Here is a 22,953-nt window from a genome sequence, read left to right as displayed (position 1 = left end):
CATACTTCTAGTTGCATACTAGGGTGCATTACATATTAACTGTCATGTACAAGGGCATGTAACCTTATGTTGCGTGTCCTGACACTCTAAGTTTCTATTCCATCCCAAGCGGAGATTGAAGGCGTCACAGTACAGTTTCACACATGTGGATTTATATGGGCAGTGAGTGGGAGCCTAAGTACAAGAAGAAAGTCACGTGAGATGCATTTTTGTCTATCTCCATCCTTTGGGCTTTTTGGCGTAAGGTTGCCGCTATCGTGCACTTCCATTGTCATTGTTATTATCATCGTGCCATGGGGTGCGGGTAAAATAACATAATTTTAAAGAGTAATAAACAGTGCATTGTGTTTAGTTAAACGGTGTGCAGTGATTTGTGAGTCTGATGTAATGATAATACGTGAAACGCTGAGTTTAACAACTTTATAAGTGAAATGGTGAGTTTTACAGTAATTCGAACGTTGATAGATACAGGCATTTTATGTGTAAAACTAGTTAACATGTTGTAGTATAAAGGTGTGAAGGCTAAAGGACGAAGGCATCGAATTGGCTTGATTGTTGATCCCTTTGGAGGTGGGATTTACTTCGAATAAATCCAATTTTCTCTCCCAGATTTCAGTTCTTGGATTCTTGAATTCTTGTTCTTCATTTTTCTATTTTCCCAGATTTTTTATTAGTCCTCTTGAGTTACTAGTTGAGCCCTGACACATTGTCCCACAGTCTCAACTCCCTTAATGACCCTCCTATCTCTGCCTCTGTTAGGGTTCTGAATGCAAGGGAATGAAGAAAATGTAATGTTCTGTTGTAATGGTGTTTGTATATTATAATAACAGAGTACTAGAAATGGAAATAAACTGGATTTTGTATTGCTATGGGATCTTTGAAAGTCCTTAACCTCCATAAATAACAAGTTTAAACAAATAATTTTTCAAAGATAGAAAAATACTAGCTCTCTTTGATCCTTATAGCTGTAGATGTCAGAGAATACCAAATGGAATCTTATAACTGTTTTTATTCCCTTTTAGCTAAAAGACAAACATGTGTGTGTAACGAATCAACATCACAGCAACACCAATTCCTAATAAAATGACATTGTATCACTACTTGTCTAATTCACTTAAACGTGGCACTTCACTTAACTTCCCAAAACGCAGCACTTGACTCCTTATGGAAAGGACGCGATAAGCTCCCTGGTCCCAATAACACCATTTCAAGTTCAGCAAATCTAGTCCTTGTAAGACACGAACTTCAGACTTCAGTTCTCTTCATCCTCCAATTTGCTCAAACACGAAACCCCTCCTTTCACCATTTACTCAGACCACCTTCCATCATCTCCCTTCCGATCTGAGCCCATAACAATCCCCCTTGCTTAAAGAACCTTGCCCACAGGGTGTGGGTAACGCTCTTGAAGCTTCCAAAGCAACTCCCATGTGTTGTCGTCGGAAGGAGCTGCTGTCTATTTGACCAGCACTTCCGTCACAGCTCGGTGCCCAAGCCTTTTTAGGCGTCGATCTACCACTTTCTCTAGTTCCGGTTGAATATCCCCATCTCTATCCATGGGTGGCAGTGTTGGAGGATCCAAGATACACCCACTCTCCAGTCTCAGAGCTTCTTTCCGTTTTTCTTTGATCTACAAAGTATTTCATTCAGTTTTGAGCCCACTTGAGATTTGCCCTTAGCAGCTCCTTGATTTGTTCTCTTGTTCGCAAGAGTTGATCTACTGCCTCTGTAGATGAAGTACCTAGTATATAAGACAAGAGACGAGGGGGAGGATACCCATACAGTGCTTTGAAAGGTGAGATTTTTGTTGAAGTATGATAAGAACTATTGTAGCTATACTCTGCCAAAGGAAGCCATTTACTCCATTGTTTCTATTTAGTGCCTGTGTAGCAACATAGATAAGTTTCTAGACATTTGTTAAGAGCCTTAGTTTGTCCATCAAAGTGAGGATGGTATGCTAAGCTAAAACTCAGTGTAGACCCCCGCAACTCAAACAAGTTCTTCTAGAAAGAACTTAAAAACACTGGATCACGATCTGAGACTATAGATTTAGGAAGTCTATGTAGCTTGAGCACATGATCCAGAAAAATCTGAGCAACTCCTTGGGCAATGTAATGGTGTGACAAAGAGAGAAAATGGCCATACTTAGTGTAACGATACACTACCACTAATATGACACTAACACCATTTGATAATGGCAGCCCTTCGATAAAATCTAATGAAATATTTGTCCAAGCTTGGTTGGAAATTGGTAGGGATTGTAGTATACCAGATGGGGCCACTATCTCAATCTTGTTCACCTGACAAACATCACACTCCCTTATCTTTCTTTCGATGTCACATTTCATCCCCTTCTAGAAAAATTCTCACTTAGCCCATTGATAGGTTTTTAAGAACCCTGCATGACCAACTTGCATGTCCACATGCAAATAATCCAACACTTTGTTTTTAAATGTTGAATCCGACACCAACACAATCCCGCCTTTCTTTAGAATAAATCCTTGCTGGAAAGTGTAACCAAGAGGGACTGAAATGTTGTTCTGCAATTTATCCAAAAAATTTGCCATCTTAGCTTAAGTCTTATAACTATTTTTCAAATCCTCAATCCATTCAGCTGTGGGAAAGGTCATTAAGCCTAAACAACCCTCCCTATTTCATTCCCTTCCATCTATCTAGAAAGAGCATCAGTGACTTTGTTTTCTTTGCCCTTTTTATATTCAATCGAGAAATCAAACCCCATAAGCTTCGTAATCCATTTCTACTATGCAATTGTACCCACCTTCTGTTCTAGTAAGAACTTTAAAGCCTATTGGTCAGTCTTAACAACAAAAGACTGGCCAAATAAATAAGGTCTCCAATGCTGCACTGCTGTGATTAAGGCAAACAACTCTTTTTCATAAGTGGACAACAACAATGCTTTCCCTTTTAAGGCCTTACTCATATAAGCCAAAGGCCTACCCTCTTGCATTAACAAAGCCACAATGCCTTTCCCGCTGGCATCACACTCAATCACGAATGATTTACTAAAATCGAGTAGTTTTAGAATTGGTGGATGGGAAACAGCTTGCTTTAAGACTACAAAAGCCTTGCTGGCCTCCAAGTTCCAAGAAAAAGAATTTTTCTTGAGTAAGGAGGTGAGAAGGGCAGCAATAATCCCATAATTCCGGATGAATTTTCGGTAATAACCCGTGAACCCTAGGAATCCTCATAAGGCCTTCACATTCTTAGGCTCAAGCCATTCTAACATAGCATTAATTTTTGAAGACTGTCATTACACCCTCTGAATTAATGATATGGCCCAAATAATCAACTTCATCCACGACAAACTGACACTTGGATTTTTTTGCATATAAGCAGTGTTGTTTCAGCATATTTAAAACCTCTTTCAAATTATCCAAATGCCCCTCCTGAGATTTTCTACTTACCAAAATGTCGTCAAAAAATACAAGCACAAATTTCCTCAAAAAGGGTTTGAATATGTCATTCATTAACTCTTGAAATGTGGCTGGAGCGTTGGTGAGGCCAAAAGGCATCACCAAAGACTCGTAGTATCTGTCTTGGGTATGGAAAGCCATTTTAGAAATGTCACTAAGCACCACTCTCACTTGGTGATAGCCTAATCGTAAATCAAGCTTAGAAAAGATCACCGGGCCAAAGAGTTCATCCAGCAATTCATCTATAACAAGAATGAGAAACTTTGCCTTTACTGTTTCCTTATTAAGTGCCCTATAGTCCACGCAAAGCCACCAACTACCATCGGCTTTACGAACCAGCAAAACAAGGGAAGAAAAAATGACTAAAACTAGGTCTAATTGCTCCCGATTTCAACAACTCAGCCACAATCTTTTCAATTTCTATTTTCTGATAGTAAGGGTATCAATAGGGTTTATTTGTGATAGGTTGGGTGCCCTCTTTGAGGATTATTTGATGGTCATGGGTACGAGGTAGTGGTAACCCTTGAGGTTCATTGAAAAACTCTTTAAAAGCCTCCAACGGTTCTGAAATCTGCTCATCCACATTCCCATACTTGGGTTCTTCACCCCCATCACACACAATTTGTAAGAGAATTCCTTTCCCTTTTGCCATAGTGGGCTTAAGTGTTTTCTCACTGTCCTCCACAACTGAAGGATTCAGTTTCGGCCCTCTCAATTCTATGGTCTTCCCTTCCCACACAAAGTTCATGAGTAACTTTGAAAAATCCCAAGTGATAAGGCCCAAGGTATCTAACCATTGAACTCCTAGTACAATATCACAACCAACTAGGTCTAATAAATGAATAGGAGGTTGTAGTAAATTACCTTGTACCTTCAACTGCGCTGTTCTGCACAACCCTTAACTGCTTAGGCCTTGACCATTAGCTACTCGCACCTTTAAATCTACTGAGTAATCGACTGGCAGTTGCAGCTTTGAGATCAAAGTAGTATCTGTAAGGTTGTGTGAGCTACCCAAGTCTACTAGAATCACCACTTGTTCTCCCTTAATACTTCCCACCAACCTCATAGTTCGCACAGTAGGAGTTCCAGCTATGACAGCCAAGAAAATCTCAAGTTCTTCCTTACTGTTGGGCAATATTTCTATTTGATTGTTTTCTTCCTCCTTTCCACAAGGTTCCTGCTCTTCCTTTTCTGTTACTTCTTCATTCACTTGCAATAAATAAATTCTAAGATTTTTGCAAGTATGTGTTGGGTTCCATTTTTCGTCACAATGGTAGCACAACCTCTTTCGACGTTTCTCATCCATATGCATTGAGGTCACAAGCTTAGTAAACCCCACTGGTTTCTTCCATTTGTTGTAACTATCATTGGAATAAGAATTTCCCTCCATTGTTGTTGTGGTCTTTTCCCCCATTGGTTTGTTGAATTTCTTTGTACTGTTGTGATATTCCTTTTGCATTTTTGCTAATCCATGCGCTGCATTTAAATTTACAGGATTCAATATGTGAACTGGGATGCGAATCTCGTCCTTCAAGCCACAGAGTAAACAACTCAGCTTATGTACATCTGAGAGCCCCCTCAAGCGGTTGGATAATGTTTCAAACTATGCCATATATCAAGCCACTGAGCTGATCTGTTTGAGCCTCATCAACGCCTCAATGGAATCGTCATATACTGTCGGCCCAAAACGAAGGAGCAAGGATCTGGAAAAAGCTTCCCAATCATGGCAGAACCCTCCATCTACAGCATTTTGGAACCATACGAGGGCATCTCCTTCCATGTGGTAAGAGGCCATCAACAACCTCTAAGGCAGTGGTGTTTGGTGAAATCCGAAGTAATGGTTGGCTTTGAAAATTCAAGCAATAGTGGAATTGAGGGAAGTCGAGTTTGACCCCTGGGATTGAACCTTCTCAAGTCTGGATTTTCTTGTTCTTGCAGGTTTTCTTAGTTTATGAGTGAAGGATTGTGTTGTTGGTTGAAAAAGGTGCACAACATATCTTTAATTTCATGGACATCTGTTCTTAAATCAATGAGCTCTTGTTGGTGATAGTCGATTGGATATTGTAATGCTCCTTGTTGTTGGAGCTTGGATCGGGTGTTTTCTGCTATAGTAATGTATGAAGCTGGTTGGCTGGTAATGGGGTAGGATGTATTTCTGAGATCGGTAGAATCAACGTCTCTAGATTCCAAATGTGAGGGTTTTGGATGTAAGGGAATAGTGAAAATGTAATGTATTGTTGTAGTGGTGTTTGTATATTATAATAATAGAGTATTGTAAATGGAAATAGATTGGATTTTGTATTGTTATGGGAACTTCGAGGGTCCCTAGCCTCCAGAAATAACAAGTTCAGATAAATAACTTTTTAAAGATAGAAAAATACTAGCTCTATTTCATCCTTATAGTTGTGAATGTCAGAGAATACAAGATGAAATCTTTTAATTGTTTTAATCCCCTTTTAGCTAAAAGACAAACAGGTGTGCGTAACAGATCAGCATCACCATAATGCCACATTTCAAATAAAACGACATCGTATCACTACTTGTCTAATTTACTTAAACGCAGCACTTAACTTCCCAAAACGCAGCACTTGACTCCTTGTGGAAAGGACGGGGTAAGCTCCCTGGTCCCAACGACACCGTTTCAAGTTCAGCAAATCTACTCCTTGCAAGACACGAATTTCAGACTTCAGTTGTCTTCATCCTCCTGTTTGTTCAGACACGAAACCCCTCCCTTCACCATTTGCTCAGACCACCTTCCATCATCTCCCTTCCGATCGGAGCCCATAATAGGCTCTCTTCTCCATTCCCGAACCCTATTTTCCGCACCTTCAATTCTCTCTTCTTTCAAATGGAGGTACTGTTTTTCTTCTATCTATCCTTCTGTGCAATAAAATATATAGACTTGTGTTACTGATTTAATTAATTGTATGCTTCGGGAGTGCGTTTGATGAAATGATTCCGAAATACATTAATTTCATGACGAACTTTGGATTTTCGATTGTGGTCTGTGGGTAGTGTTTCATCGTGTTTTTACTTCTTGATTTCTGAGAAAGATTGGAAGAGAAAGCTGCATTTTTTTTTTTTTTGGGTTTTGAAAAATTTTACTATAGAAATTATGAGTTTATTTTTTAGAACTCGTGTTAGTATTAATTCTAGTGATTACTTAAAGATTGTTCGTCCTTGAAGAATTGATATTCATTGCTCAAAGCAAAACGTGGGTGTGAAATCGTGCCTAATAGCATTTGATGCTTTTTGATAAGTGCCTAATAGCATTTGATGCTGTTTGTTATTATAATGTATCCGGAGAATTACGAGGGATTTGTGGCGGTGGTTGTTCATTCTTACTCTGGTTCTTATGATTGTGAATATGTTTATTCTTATATGGGGTTGTAACTGTCCGCGTATTGGTGCAAAGAAGTTTTGCTAGAGATACTTGGTGACTATGGTTCTGGTAGGACTGTTTCACACGTGTATTTTCAAGGAATATTCTTCCGAGGAGTGTGGACTAATGTTATACTGATAATTTTGACTGGGGCTCATTGCAACCTTTGTAATGATATCCAACTGTATATATGTCCGAAAGCCTTGGACTCTCAAACTCAGCCAATAGCTGCCACTGGTGCGGAGGCCGGTCAACTTTTTGAGGTATCTAGATCAATGAGATTGGGTTCATGTACTCTAACCAAGGTTGGTACTTATTTTGTAGTGACTTGAGAGTGAAGTAATTGCTAGTGATTATATGTGTGTTTGAAAGAAGTGGTATTTGTAGCTCTGTTCCTCTGTCTGTTTAGTATATGGTGGGTTCAAAGGGTTTGTTGCTGCATCCCATATACTTGATTTTGTTGCTGGTTTTATGCATGCCTTCATGGGAATCGATTTGCTCTTCTCAATAAACGATAAAGAACATTGAACTATGGCTACTTTTGTTCTGGGGGAAATATGCAGTGCTCCTGGGCAGGAAGTGACATTAATAAGAACAAGGCAATGGTGGAGCAATTGAAGACTTATGGAGTGATCACATCAGAGAAGGTAGCTGATGTAATCGAGAGTATTGATAGGGCTTTATTTGTACCTGATGGGAATGTGCCATACTATGACAGTCCCATGCCAATTGGTTACAATGTCACTATTTCTGCCCCTCATATGCATGCCACATGCCTTCAATTATTGGAGGAGAATTTGCAGCCTGGAATGCATGCTCTGGATGTTGGTTCAGGTATTTTTTGTACACCATCTATTTTATAGTATAATAATATTCATGCCCTAATGCCCCAAAATGTTGCCGTCGATAGATTATTCTCATTGCAATACCACATTTAATCATTTACTTTTTTGGGATTTTCTGAAATAAAATTGATAGGTGAAGATATGCTTGGATACCTACATGTTGTGCTACGAGGACTGAGTTTTTTGATGTGCTACTTTTATTCTACTTTTACTTCCAACTCCACCTTTACAGCAGTCAATTGCATTCCACCCCCTTTCACTCTTTTCCCCATCTCCAGTTGGACAGCTTGCCCCTTAAAGGGGGAAGAGAAGCTGACTACCAATTTATTTCTTAATTATTCAACTGTTATATAATAATGATTCCCATAATGTATTTTGTCGATATATCCCAAGTGATTTTTTAATCCCAATGTTTGAGGTTAATATCAAGTAGTTGCATTTTAAATTCGATTAGGTAGAAGATTTTGCATTTTAAAGCCAATTCATCATTACCTAATTTAACTGCAGTTTGGAGATTTTATTTTATTTTTTTCTTTTTCTTGGCCTTACCATGATTCCTTTTTATAGGAACTGGGTATTTGACAGCTTGTTTTGCATTGATGGTTGGACCACAAGGTCGTGTTGTGGGCGTGGAACACATTCCCGAGTTGGTTTCTTCCTCAATCCAGAATATTCAAAAAGGTGCAGCAGCTCCATTACTGAAGGAAGGTTCCCTTTCAGTGCACGTTGGCGGTATGTTTTTCAAAGTCCCAAATAATTAGACATATTGATGATGCTTATGAAGAAGAGAGAATAGCATGTTAAATGTCATAAAGCTGCAGACCAACAAGAATGTTGCTTGAGATGTTGTATTTGTGTCAAATCTCTAATACATTGTTGTGTTGTATATTCATTTGACATCAAATGACAGATGGAAGGCTTGGTTGGCCAGAGCATGCACCTTATGACGCGATTCATGTTGGGGCAGCAGCTCCGGAAATCCCACAGGCACTTGTTGACCAGTTGAAGCCTGGAGGAAGAATGGTGATTCCTGTTGGAACTATATTCCAAGAATTGAAGGTCATCGACAAGAACCTGGATGGTTCTTTGAGCATCCGGGATGAGATCTCCGTTCGTTATGTACCTCTCACTAGTCGAGATGTTCAGTTGCAAGGTGTCTGAGGGTCCGATAAGTTTCTTACCTGGAGTTTTCTGGAGGTCTGTGGTTGTAGATAAGTTTCTTTTGTACATGCGAATATGAGTCTTTATGTGATTATTTTCCTCGTCCAAATCCATCTGTAGGAAAATCTGAAGTGATCAAAACTTTTGAAGAATTCAAACACCGTCACAATATTACTTGGTTCCGGAATTAGTTTTAAATAAATAAATAAAAAGGTTCCGGAATACTTGGTCTAAATAATTATTCCTTTGGTAGCTTACACCACCGATGCACAAGTTTTAGATATAGTTGTACTAGTAATATAAAGTGCTCTTGCGATGTTACATTTTGAGCAACATAGTATCGGAAGGTGAAATTCTTCAATTGCTTCTGATTTCATTGAAATGAATTTGAATCACTGCATGCCCAATGAATTAGACTGTATTCTAGGATCTAGGGTGTAAGAGAGATAAACATATGAAGTGGGTTTTATAACATGTACTAAACATTATACAGGAGGGGCGTCGAATTAGGCCACCGGAGACCTCTATCCACCCTCGTGCGGGCTTGATTCACGTTGCTGGGCGAACGCCATCTATCCATGCCAACTACCCCCTCTCAGCCCTTTTATTTAATTTTTTTTCGAATTTGTAAATGTTATTTTTTAATTATCAGTGATAAAGAAAGTCGATTTTGGGGAGAGTAATACCAAGTTATGGGCATTAATCATTCTCGCCTATAACCTGCAAAATGTGCACGCTTACAATTTTTTGGTTAATAAAATACATTGAAAAATATGCCTAAAACTTGAACACAATTCCATGCTTCCAGGCATTACTATCTTTGAGTAATTGCACACGCTCCTCTCCTCACACCCCCAAATGCCAATAATGACTAAAATTCTATGAAAATACACGTTGAGGACTCCACCTATAGCTCTTGTTTTCCACAGAACATAAGACTATAGAGACAACAAATAAATCAGGCAAATTTCTGAAGTCAATTGTGATTTTTGCATAATTTAAACTGGGAATGGATAAAATAAAATGAGACCATCAAATTAAAAACTAAAACAACTTGACAAGAAAATTTTCACCATGATAAAAGACACTAGCACCAGCAAAGCTTTGGATTCTTCATATTAGCTCAAGTCAGAAACTCCGCCTTGGTCTGTCTTCAGCAACATTCACTCTTATTGCCCTCCCATCCAAACTCTGCAGCACCAAGACACCCAAAGGTGATATGAGGTATAGATTTTGGATACATCCGACAGAGACATACTAGTCCTTAGAACAAGTCCTCAGGAACCCTATATGCTTTTGGCCTTTTATCAGCCAGCAGGACTAGCAAGATGCAACTTACAGAATATGATAATTTGATGAAGTAAAATTTTGAATTTGGATGCAATATGGGGCGAAACAGAACTTTTCATTAAAGAAAGAAAGAAGGAAGGTGAATGAGAATACCTGTCCATCAAGAGCAGCAATGGCATCATTCCTTTCAGTCTCACTTGACATTGTTACAAAGCCAAAACCACGTGAACGGCCACTCTCTCTGTCATAAACTACCCGAGCATCTACCACCTTACCATGCTCACTGAAAAGCTGTTCCAGGCGACCATTGTCCACATCCCATGGCAGGTTACCAACATAAATTCTGAAGGAGGGTTCAAATGTGCGAGGGGGGCGTTCTGGTCGAATTCCTCTTGGAGCAGCCTTGTTAACAGTCAACGGCCTTCCATTTAAATCCTATTCAAAGGAAAAAGAGAAAGACAAACTCAGAGACAACACATCCATCAAGATATATTGACAGGAAAAAACATGTGTTTGTTGTGTACATGTGGTTTCCGCACAGTAAAAAATATCATTTGGAGAAGGTCATGTCGGTAAGGTGTGAACAGGATAAGACTAATGCTTCCGAAATTATATTTTGTAATAGAGGTCAGATATTCTAGAATGCTGAGAAAGGGTGAAAAAGAAGCACAAGAAAGGCTGCATTAATGACCAACAAAGCACGTCTCTTCTTCAAGGCTAGCCTCAAGCAGCAGTTTTAGGGTGCGTTTGGTTACCAAACTCACCTCAACTCATCTCAACTCATCATTACAACTTTTTCAAATCCCAACACAAAATATAATAAACAATTCAATTTTTTCAAATTTCAAAATAATAATAATATTAAAAAATAATATTCTAACAATATTTTATCATCACAACTCAACTCAACTCAACTCACTTCAACATCCAAACACACCCTTACAGGAGAGATTACCTTATAAATAGTATGATAACTACATAAACTATACACAACACATTTTAACCTTGAAGCACTTTTCCTCAATAGGCAATTCACCTACTAACAAGGTTCGATCCTCATATGCCATAAATTAAGATCACTCTGACCTGACAATGTACTTTACAAGTCTAAACTGAATGCGTTTATTTTTTCTTTTTAACATTTTTTACAGAAACAATCGGATTAGAGGTGAAACTATGTTTTTGCACAGATTTTTTTATTATTATTATTTAGTGAAATCATCATTCTGCACTTTTTTTTTTCATATTAGAACCCTAATCTCATGTATATTGCTCTTAGAAGGACATAAATAAACCTCATCCTTCCATACATCACCACAGCGATGCAACCTCTATTTTGTTCTCCACAACATGCTGGCACGAGCTTTGCTCTTCCTACTAACCTCATAGTGGAACACCTTAGGTTGAAGTTCCACCAAACAAGTCCTTGACCAAATGAGCAAATTCCTTAAGCAATCATATGACTCGATGTTACCAGTTTCAATGTAAGGTCAGGAAACACAAAAGCCAAAAGTACAACCGCGGGTTTCAACTTGCTATTACTCACCAACAAAACCAGTTTCCATCCCTACTTATTGCTATTAGCAAGTCAACAGTAGAATCATAAAACCTGTATCTCTGGTAAACATCTAGCAATTCCACTCATAAGCTCACAATGCTGGTTACTGAAACTTGGCAGCATATAAGACACATACTGTCATGGCACTAGAACCTTCATTTACTTGTGACACAAACCCATCAAACATTCGCAGCATACGATCCATGAGTACTTTGGGAGATGGTGAAGGTGAGCCCCTGGTCTGTTCAATTAGATGGTCGAGGCAACCTGTGAATCATTCCAAAGCAGCATAAGACCATGGGTACTTCTGCTCATTTAGATGCATACTGGAGACTGCAACCTTCAATTCGAAATCTAAAGCTGGGGAAAAATGTATCTTCTCCACTCTTATCCAAGTCCACCCTTGCATCATTTGATCAGTGGAACATGGGGAGATGGTGAAGGTAAGTGCCTGGCCCTCACATAATTATGGGAGAGTGGCGGTGACTTGAGTATCAAGTCTCTTTTTTGTTCAGCTTGTTCCTCATCTATTTGGGACTGTACAAGCAACTCACATGAAGACAGAGGGGGTAGGGTCCTCATTGAGGGTAGCTCTGCTGGATGTCCATTAGTTTACAACTTTGTCTTCTAATCTCAAGTTTCACCAAGTACAAAAAAAAAAAAAAAATGGAATTAAACCTAGAACCGAGTGAGTCATAGATCAATAATAAGGATTCAAATGCATTGGCTCGTAAATGCTTTCAATGTATGGATCCTTCTTCTCGTTCTTGCTGAGACCATGAATGTCATTTCCAGTCGCTGCTGTCATTGCAACCCCTCTCTTCAGTTCCATGTATAAGGATTGACACTCATGGATTTGGCAGGAGCCTATCCAAACTGTCTATAAAACATAAATTTCGGCTAGTTTGCTATTTGGCACTGCAAGTCTCAACTTGTCAAAGTTGCTCATCAAAGTTATCCTCATGGCTATGTTATGACTAACTTAACCCCTAGGGGTTGGCTCAAGTGGTAAAGGTCTTGGTCTTGGTGGTATGCTCCCTCTAAGGTTCGAATCCCACTGGGTGCAAACAATCTCTAGGGGCCATCAGACTGAGAGATTTTCCCCTTAAATTACACGATGCGCACTTATGGGAAACTCCTTGCCAAGGGCTTGTGCACCCAGAATTAGTCGGGACGTTCTCAGACACCCGGCGCCAATAAAAAGAATGTTATGACTAACTTGCTCTTGGGTTGGCACTCTTGCGGATATTTTTATAAACAATTTACCCTTCTTAAATTGTATCACACTGTATTTTTTTCATATCCATTCTTAATTTCTTGAATTCCTATTCAGCTTTATTGCTTCGTGTATACACATGCTATAATTAATGATAGCGCTAAGAAAAAACTGAATAAAAATTCTCGAGAGAGAGAGAGAGAGAGAGAGAGAGAAGAAGAAGAAGAAGAAGAAGCAACTTACATAGCGGTTGAAAGTCCCTACAGCTTTCTCAGCTTCTTCAACAGTACTCATAGTCACAAAACCGAACCCACGACTCTGATCAGTCTCCCTATTGTATATAACCTATAACCATAGAAACAAAACTATAATATGTAAACCAAATAAGCAACACCCATGTATCATAACCTCCAAAAATTCGTAAACCCCAAAACCAGCAACTTTGCAAAAACCAAAAGCCATAAACCTCACCTCAGCAATCTCCACGGTCCCGGCCTGCTCGAAAAGCATAGCCAATTTCTCACTGTCAACGTCATAAGGCAAATTCCCAACAAAAAGTTTTGCATCTTCTGGAGGCTCTACAAACTGTTCGTCCTCTTCTTCTCTCTCCTTCAAGTCCCCATCTTCAACACTCCCTCCCTCTGCTTCAACGCCCTCAACGACCGAACCCTCGGGCTCAACGCCCCATTCATTTTCCCAAACGGTCTTCTCTTCCTGTTCTGTAGTTTCTTTCTTTTCATGGTCAATGGTGATGGTGTTGTTGTCTTCTTCTTGTTGAGCCCAGTCTGAGGCCTGTGCTACAAAGGTGACTGTAGAGGAAAAGTGGGTCTTGTTTCTGAGGGAGAGAGGTGGAGAAAAGAGTGAAGAAGAGCGAGAGCAAGAGAGGTGGAGGTTGGTGGGTTTGAATGGGACAGGGATAATTCGATATGGGTTTTTTGTGGTGGTGCTAAAGAGTGAGGACAAAGTGAATACGCATGATGAGTCGGCCACTGAAAATGCCTTTGTAGCTGCAGAAGCCATTTCTACACACTCAGAGAGAGAAAGAGAGAGAGGGAGAGGAAGGGTTTAGAGGAGGGATGAGGATCTGGATAAGGGGTTATAGAGGACCAGTCGAAAAGCAGTCTGGTTAGTAGGTTACTCACTGGTACTCTGGTTAAAACGACACCATATAATGTGTCGTTCAAAGAGGATATCGTTTACAAGTTGATGTATGTCGTTCAGCGCGACAAAAGGACACCGAAAAATATCTCAGGTACAGATCTCGTTGAGTGGACATTCTTTGAATGAAAAAGATATATATATATATATATATTTACAAGTTTATTTATTGATAAATTAAAAATATTATTAATACAAAATTCCGCAAATCAATTATCGATTAGTATAAGGAGTATTTATATTCTAATTTTTTATGAGTTATTTACCTTTCAACTTCTAAGTAACTATACGATAAGAGGAAGGCCACAACATAGATGATATGATACTCTTACTATACTCTCTAATTTATACTATTTAATTTATTTCTTAATGAATAAATCTTTACAAACTCCTCACACTCCACACTATACACTTTTTTTAATTTTTATTATTTTTTTCTTTTATTAAATATTTATTATATGAATAATGAATAAAAAATTTGAAATAATTTAAAAAGAATAAACTCAAAAAAAGTTTAAAAAAATATTAAAAAATTTAAAAATTTAAAAAAATGTTGAGTGTGGATTGTGGAGTGTGGTGAAGGTTGTGTAGCAAAACTCTTTCTTAATATGGCACCACTTGCCATGTGACATATTAAAAAAAATTAAAAACATAAATTGGTAGAGGAAATCTAGGATTTTCTTCATCTTTTTGTGTTTTTTGGCCTCATTTTTTTTTTAAATATTCATTGTTTAAATTTTTTTAATAAGCCAAAAAAAAAAATGAATGATATTTGTAGTTTTAGGGTCAACTCACTTTAGAAAAATGGTTAAATCTGAAACCTATATGAAAAAGTTTTTTTAATAGATAACCCTATATTTTTCAAAAGGAGTATGCAGAGTTTGCCATTATTGCACACCCTAAAACTATATCTAATATTATTTAAATAAAAAAATATAGCTCCAATAAATATATTACAATAGTTTCTTTAAATAAAATATCATAACAATTATAATAATAAAAAAAATAATGCTATGTACAAATTTTAGATGTGCAAAGCTCAACAGACCCTTTATAAAAAGTAGGTCTCATAAAAAAAAAAATGATTTTTTTTTACGAGCATATATCAAACTTGTATATTTGAAACTTACATAAATTATTATTCAAATAAAAAAATCAAATGGGAAATAGAATCAAGATATTTTCGTCCCATTACGTCTTGAACCCATTAGAACCTTAAAAAAATGACAAATTGCAATACAAGACCCAACCACCATTGTCACACACACCTAACTAAAAAAGTTAGTGTAATAGATTATTAATAGATACAAGTAACCCATCATTTTATTTTATTTCTTATTTTACTTTATTTGATTTATTGCAATTCTTCACATCTAAAAAGACCTTTCATCTTATTGTCTTTATTACCACAACAAACTTACTCCATTTTTTTGCATTAAAATTAAAAGAAAATGATTGAAGAAAAGATGTTTTCTACCATTTATGATTACTAATTCAATATTTTCCTCTCCATCTTATAATGATTATTTGTCTCTTTGCCTTTCCTACATTTAACTCTTACATTATTTTATTTATAATTTTCCAATAAATAAAAAGATTATTCATCTTATTTAGCTATTGACTCATTGTTATTTATGATAAGATACCAACCCCTATCTTCACGGCAACAAATATTGCCTCTAGCAACGATTGATTCAATCAAGATCAGTATCTATCTCTATTTAGAATTCTACAGGTGTAACCAATCCTACCTACATGTATATCACCAACGGGTGTTTTATTTCATTTTTACCCTTGTACAAATCTGACAATTTAAAGTCAATAGCTTAAGTTGAATTACCAATCGTGAGAGAAACAATTCAGTACATCCTTACCTTATTTTTTTATATGAGTAATGCTACATGCATTTGTGAATTACGTAAGTGTCATACAGTCGCTTTGAAAAAGAGTAGGGTCCCCTATTAAAAATTTAATTTCTTTTCATGTAGGTCTCATATTTATTCACTTTTTTCAAAGTGATTATACGGCGCTTACGCACTCACGACTGTAAATATCATTTCTCTTTTTTTACGGTACCAGAGCTATATGGCTCACGCCTCTCCCAAACATGCTCCAATATCTAGATTCTCCCATAAACACAATTTTTCTTCTTCTTTCTCTCATGCATCATGGTAAGCCCTTCCTTCTATGTTCCTAATTATGTCACCCTTCGACTCACACATACTAATTTTCCTTTAAGGAGGGAACAGGTACTACTCTTGGCCAGCCAAGAACTTCTTGGATAACTTACTGGTGACATCAAAAAGCCATCAGAATTCCTTGATCATGCTCAAAAGACTCAGAATCCTGAGTACAGTAAATGGAAGAAAGCTGATATTTAGCTACAAGGTTGAATAAATGCCACCCTCTCTGATGAAGCCATGGGCCTCATTATTTGAATCTTCTGCCCAGGTCTGGCGTGCTCTCAAGGAAGCTTATGCCCAGTGCTTAGAAGAACGAGAGTTTCATCTTCAGCAACAACTTACTCATATGAAACAAAAGGATGTTGGTAATCTTCAGGAGTACCTTTGTAAATTCAAGAGTGTCTCTGATAGCCTTGCTGCCATTAGCAAACCTATTAGTGACAGATCCAAAGTGTTTCTCTCTTCTCAATGGCCTCAGTGAAAAATATGATACTTTTGTCACCTCAATGTTGAAGCCCCCTACTCCCTCTTACAGTGAGATTCTTCCTCTGCTTCAATATTATGAAACTTGTGTTGTTGTTTGCAATAGAGATAGAGAAAATACTTCTCATGTTGCCTTTTATGGTCAGAAAAATCATGGCCAACAGAACAACAAAGGAGGAAGCAATGGCCAACAGAATTTTAATTCTCAAGGTAAAGGTTTTGTTCAGCATGCCCAGAAAAATAATTCTAACAATTTTACAAGTTCCACTAGCCAAGCACCAACTACAACTACCCCTTGTCGAAATGATTTGAGATGCCAAATGTGTGATTGTGTTGGTCATGATATATGGTCGTGCTAGTACCGTTTCAATCGAAATTTTCAGCGACGTGATGTCAATCAAGCTCTTGTTTCCCTTACTCTTGATAATGGTGTTGAGGAACATGATTGGACAACAGATACTAGAGCTACTACTCACATGACCTCAAATGAAGATTTGCTTCATAATCTCAAACCTTACTTTGGTAATGATAGGGTCATGGTTGGCAATGGCCATTTAATGAACATCACACACAGAGGCATGGCTATAGTTGGTAGTGGTCCAAATAAATTAGAACTCCATGATGTTCTTCTTGTTCCAGACCTTGCATGGAATTTGCTCTTTGTAGGACAGTTAACTAACAATTATCTTGTTGCTTGTGAATTTACTGATGTGGAATTTTGTGTGAAGGATTTGAAGACAAACAAGATAATCCTCCAGGGCAATAAACACGCCAACCTCTATACTGTTGGCACATCCAAATCGGCATTATTTTCAATTCGCTTTCAATCAGAAACCAATAACGTGTGGCACAACCATTTAGGTCATCCTCATCATGCTGTGTTCCAAAAACTTCATTCTCTTGGTTTTATTTATGTTTCAAACTATTTAAAGGACCATTCTTTGTGCAGTAGCTGCCAAATGGAAAAGCTTAGTCGCTTCCCATTTACTGCTACTTCAACCAAAGCCTATGGTTTATTTGATAAAATTAGTTGTGATCTTTAGGGCCCTACCCCAGTAAACTCTATCAATGGCTTTTCCTATTATGCATGTTTTGTGGTTGAATGCAGTAAATTTATTTGGTTTGTTCCTTTAAAACGAAAGTCAGATTTCTTTCATACTTTCTATCTATTTGTTAAGTATGTTATTACCCAGTTTAATCACAAAATCAAGATTTTGTAAACTGATGGAGGCGGCGAATTTGTCAACTCAGAATTAACACTCTCTCTACAAGAACATGGTATTAAACATCGGATTTCGTGCCCCCACGTGCCACAACAGAATGGCATGGCTGAAAGAAGACATCGAAATATTTGTGAGATTGGTTTAACTATGCTCTTTCATGCAGGAGTTCCCAAGCGATTTTGGATTGATGCCTTCCGAACAACAGTGTTTCTCATCCATAGGATGCCTTCCGCTACATTATATTATGATTCTCCATTCTTTCGATTATACAATGCTTATCTTGATTATGCTTCCTTACGTGTTTTTAGGTCTAAATGTTTCCCTTATGTGTGGAATAATTCCACAACTAAGTTTGATTGCACATCATTATCACGTGTCTTCTTAGGCTATAGTGAAAAATACAAGGGATATCGCTGTGTATACCCTCCTACAGGTAAAGTCTATATTTCTAGGAGTGTTGCCTTTGATGAAAACTGTTATCCCTTCAAGGATCCAGGTTCCTTGCATGCTTCATCCTCACCACCCTTGGTCTCGGACTATCGCCAATGGCTCAAAACTGACCCTCCTTCAAGTACATCTCCTATCACTCCTATTCACTATGGTTCCACTGATTCATGTCATATGTGGTTGCCAATCCTAGTTCAACAAGATACTTTTCTAAGACATCCTCAGGATTCAGGGAACACATCTCTTCCAACATCTGCAAATACTCATGACGTCTCTTCAACTCCAGCCCCCACAAGCTCAGACGAGGACTCCTTTTCACCCAACCATCAATCTGTGCAAAGTGAGTCTCGCTCTCATACAATTACTACTAGGTCTCAAGCAGGTATATGTAAACCAAATCCAAAATATTCAAATTCACATGAGCTTTCCACCATTCCTAAGGAACCTACAACTATTAAAACAACCCTTAAACATGCTGGTTGGAAGCAAGCTATGCTTGATGAAATTGCTGCTCTTGAAAAAAAGGACACTTGGACTTTAGTTCCTCAATGCATGTCATAGATTGCAAATGGGTTTTTAAACCAAAACTTACCTCAGATGGTACTTTAGACCGATTGAAAGCACGTCTAGTCGCAAAGGGGGTTCCACCAAATTGATGGTGTCGACTTCTCTAAAACTTTCTCTCAGTTATCAAACCTGGAACCATCCGTACATTTCTTACGATTGCTTTATCTAAGAACTGGCCGATTCATCAATTCAATGTGAAAAATGTATTTTTACATGGTACTTTGCGTGAAATTTTTTTTATGGAACAATCACCTGATTTTGTCAATGAAAATCTCTCAAATCATGTCTGTAAATTGTCCAAAGTTTTATACGGCTTAAAACAAGCTCCTCGAGCTTGGTTTGATAAGTTTAGTCAATTTCTTCTTGCCAATGGCTTTTTCTGTAGCCTCTCAGATCCCTCTTTATTCATTCTTCATGAAAATAATGAAACGCTTTCTTTACTTCTCTATGTTGACAACATTATCTTTAGGGGTGTAACCAGTCCGGTCCGGTCCGGTTTTGAACAAAATCTAGGACCGAACCGGTATGTACCAGTTTTATATTTTTCAAAACTGATTACGCACTGGTTTCCCTCCTAAATCGGCACTTCCGGTTTTATCGATTTTCAGTCCGATCCGGTCCTATTTTTTCCTTTTTTTAAAATGTAAGTTTCACAGTTTGTCATTAAAAATTTGTTTTAAAAAAAAAAAGAAAACCGATTTAAAAAAATATGTTTTATACTTTTATTAAAAAAATCTATTTTAACTTTTACTAAAAAAATCTGCTTTACTAAAAACTATTTCAATAAAAAATCTAATTTACTACAAAAAATCTGATTAACTAAAATCTGTTTTAGTAAAAACTGCTTTCCAAAAAACTGTTTTACTAAAAAAAACCTGCTACAAACTTATAAATATAACTACTACAAAAACTGGAAAAAAAAATCTGCAATAAACTGCTTTATCTGCTATGAGTCTATGACTAATGGTCCAATGGATACAACTTACAGAATTTACACATCATACATTAAACAAAGCACTGCAAGCTTGAAAAGATGATGAGCTACTCCATTCTCTCGAGTTTTATGTGCAAAGCAAACGGCATGTTTATCATGGGCATAATAATACTACATTCTAACTAATTTCACAAACTCAATCATAAAACTCTAATATCACAAACACAATAATAAACACAATTAAAAAAAAATCCTAAATTTCGGATTCAAAAATCCTAATATCACAAAACTGAAAACCCAATCGACAATCATAGATTCACAAAAATCCCAATATCACAAAACCCAATCACAAAAACCCTAATATCTCAAAACCCAATCACAAAAATCCTAGTATGTAATTTCACAAAAAAAAAAAAAAAAACTTACGGTTGAGGGGGCAAATTGGCAGAGAGATAGGGGCCGAGAGAGTTGAGAGAAGAAAGATTGAGAGACGACAGACGAGAGAATGAGACACGGGAGAGTTGAAAGTGATAGACGAGAGAGTTGAGAGACGAGGAGTTGAGAGACGAGAGAGTGAGAGACAGGAGAGTTGAGACTGAGAGCGTGAGAGACGAGGGATTGAGTCACTGAGCAGAGGCGGAGGCAAAGAGTCAGAGACGAGAGAGTGAGCCACTGAGCGCACGAGAGAGTGAGAGGTGAGAGCAGTAGCAGTAGTCTAAGAAGTGAGAGACGAGAGGCGGAAAAAGAAGACGATTTTAGGGTTTAGTTGTAGCCTGTAGCAAAAACAGCGCCATTTGGCGTTTACTATTTAATTAATATTTGATTATTTTCAATGTGTTTTTTTTAAATGATAATTAAAAGTTATATATATTTGTAATACATTTAATAGACTATAGTGATTTAATATAACTATATATATATTTGTAATACATTTAATATACTATAGTCAAATATATTATATATTAGACTATATAATATATATATATATATTTGTAATACATTTAATATACTATAGTCTAATAATATTAATATTAGCCTATTAGTATAGTTATATATTAGTATTAGTTATAGTAATTTAGTATAAGTATGACTATAGTCTATATTAAACTATTAGTATTAGTTAAATCGTTATAGACTTATATATTAGTATAGCTATCTAATATATTAGACTATATAATAGTATTAATATTAGCCTATTAGTATAGTTATATATTACTATATTAGTATTAGTTATAGTGATTTAGTATAACTATATTAGTATAAGTATAACTACAGTCTATATTAAACTATTAGTATTAGACTATTAGTTAAATAGTTATAGACTTGTATATTAGTATAGCTATATAATATATTAGACTATATAATAGTATTAATATTAGCCTATTAGTATATTTATATATTAGTATTAGTTATAAACTATATATTAGTATTGGTTATAAACTTTTAGTGGTTTAGTATAGCTATATTAGTATAAGTATAACTATAGTCTATATTAGACTATTAGTATTAGTTAAATAGTTATAGGCTTATATATTAGTATAGCTAAATAATATATTAGACTATATAATAGTATTAATATTAGACTATTAGTATAGTTATATATTAGTATTAGTTATAAAATATATATTTAATATTAGTATTAGTTATAAACTTTTAGTATTAATTATAAGTATAACTATAGTCTATAGTCTATATTAGACTATCATTATTAGTTAAATAGTTATAAACTTATATATTAGTATAGCTAAATAATATATTAGACTATATAATAGTATTAATATTAGACTATTGGTATAGTTATAAGTTATATATTAGTATTAGTTATAAACTATATATTTAATATTGGTATTAGTTATAAACTTTTAGTAAAAACTTTTAGTATTAATTATAACTATAGTTTATATTAGACTATTAGTATTAGTTATAAACTTATATATTAGTATTAACATTTTATGTAATAATTTATAAATTATAATAAGAAATTATTTCATATATGAATAAATATAATTATATATATTATATATAAACATTTCACATAAAAATTTATAATTATACATAATATATAAAACTTATATATATTAATATATATAAAAAAATATTTTGTATAAAACTTATATATACAAATTTTATTTTTTATATATATATTTTTTTATCAACCAGTCCGGTCCGGTCCGAAAAATCCTAAAACCGAAATCGAGATCGGAACCGGCCGGTTTTCACATTCTAAGAATCGGTCCAGTCCGGTCTGGACTAGTTTTCTGGTTTGAATTTACATCCCTAATTATCTTTACTAGTTCCAACATCTCTCTCTTAAATCATTACATTTTCTTGCTTCATTCTACATTTGACATAAAGGACCTTGGTTCGTTGCATTATCTTTTGGGGATTCAAGTGACCCCTACTACTAATGGTTTGTTATTGTCTAATGAGAAGTATGCAACTGACATTTTAACTCGTGCGACTATGATGGATTGTAAGCCAGCTATCACACCAATGAGCACAAAACATCAAGCTCCCACATCTGACCCCCCTGGATGATCCTTCCAATTACAGAAGTCTAGTGGGTGCACTTCAGTATCTCATGCTTACCAGACCTAACATATCCTATAGCGTCAATTTTGTGTTGCAATTCATGCAAAATCCAACCGTCTCCAACTTTCAGATGGTAAAACGAATTCTCCGCTTCATCCATGGTACATTGCCACATGGTTTACATCTCCAACAATCTGCCAAACTCAGCCTCTATGCCTTCTTAGATGCTGATTGAGTTGGCAGCAAACAGACTCGTCGCTCAACCACAGGCTATTGCACTTTTCTTGGACCAAATTGCATTAGTTGGTGTGCTAAGAAACAACCAACTGTTGCCCTCTCCAACACAGAAGCTGAATACAGGACCATGGCCCATATTGCAGCTGAGCTCACATGGTTGACATTTATCCTGGATGATTTTCGCATCCCGCTTGAGCAACCTTCAGCGATCTTTTGCGACAATTTGAGCTCCCTTTACATGACCATCAACCCAGTTTTCCATAGTCGTAGCAAACATATTGCTATCGACTGCCATTATGTATGGGA

General features: G+C 36.5%; 2 protein-coding genes across 2 annotated transcripts; one reads left to right on the top strand and one right to left on the bottom strand.

The window, feature by feature from the left end:
* The first annotated feature begins 6,104 nt into the window (after nt 1-6,104).
* LOC121236514 (protein-L-isoaspartate O-methyltransferase 1-like) lies at nt 6,105-9,031 on the top strand. Its single transcript, XM_041132957.1, has 5 exons — nt 6,105-6,285; nt 6,912-7,076; nt 7,377-7,647; nt 8,226-8,390; nt 8,569-9,031. The coding sequence occupies exons 1-5, from the start codon at nt 6,280-6,282 to the stop codon at nt 8,817-8,819; spliced, it is 858 nt and encodes a 285-aa protein (XP_040988891.1). The 5' UTR covers nt 6,105-6,279; the 3' UTR covers nt 8,820-9,031.
* Nucleotides 9,032-9,603: 572 nt separating this feature from the next.
* On the bottom strand, nt 9,604-14,018 carry LOC121236513 (28 kDa ribonucleoprotein, chloroplastic-like). The gene is made up of 4 exons (XM_041132956.1): nt 13,355-14,018; nt 13,127-13,228; nt 10,263-10,544; nt 9,604-10,010 (listed from the first exon to the last, which is right to left on the bottom strand). The coding sequence occupies exons 1-4, from the start codon at nt 13,901-13,903 to the stop codon at nt 9,948-9,950; spliced, it is 996 nt and encodes a 331-aa protein (XP_040988890.1). The 5' UTR covers nt 13,904-14,018; the 3' UTR covers nt 9,604-9,947.
* Nucleotides 14,019-22,953: the final 8,935 nt, after the last annotated feature.

This window comes from Juglans microcarpa x Juglans regia, chromosome 6S (genome assembly GCF_004785595.1).
Source record: "Juglans microcarpa x Juglans regia isolate MS1-56 chromosome 6S, Jm3101_v1.0, whole genome shotgun sequence".
In the NCBI taxonomy this organism is placed as follows: Eukaryota; Viridiplantae; Streptophyta; class Magnoliopsida; order Fagales; family Juglandaceae; genus Juglans; species Juglans microcarpa x Juglans regia.
The sequence above is the reverse complement of the archived record's forward strand: the minus strand, read 5'-3'. Positions and strand labels throughout refer to the sequence as shown.

What these genes read in the sequence shown, in the direction of transcription:
- LOC121236514 (XM_041132957.1), top strand. An exon ending in TGCTCTGGATGTTGGTTCAG is followed by an intron (nt 7,648 to 8,225) that starts GTATTTTTTGTA and finishes TCCTTTTTATAG; the next exon opens with GAACTGGGTATTTGACAGCT. An exon ending in CCTTTCAGTGCACGTTGGCG is followed by an intron (nt 8,391 to 8,568) that starts GTATGTTTTTCA and finishes ATCAAATGACAG; the next exon opens with ATGGAAGGCTTGGTTGGCCA.
- LOC121236513 (XM_041132956.1), bottom strand. Translation starts at nt 13,903, where the DNA reads ATGGCTTCTGCAGCTACAAAGGCATTTTCAGTGGCCGACTCATCATGC. An exon ending in TAGGGACTTTCAACCGCTAT is followed by an intron (nt 10,545 to 13,126) that starts GTAAGTTGCTTC and finishes TCCTTTGAATAG; the next exon opens with GATTTAAATGGAAGGCCGTT. An exon ending in TTGCTGCTCTTGATGGACAG is followed by an intron (nt 10,011 to 10,262) that starts GTATTCTCATTC and finishes TTGGTGCTGCAG; the next exon opens with AGTTTGGATGGGAGGGCAAT.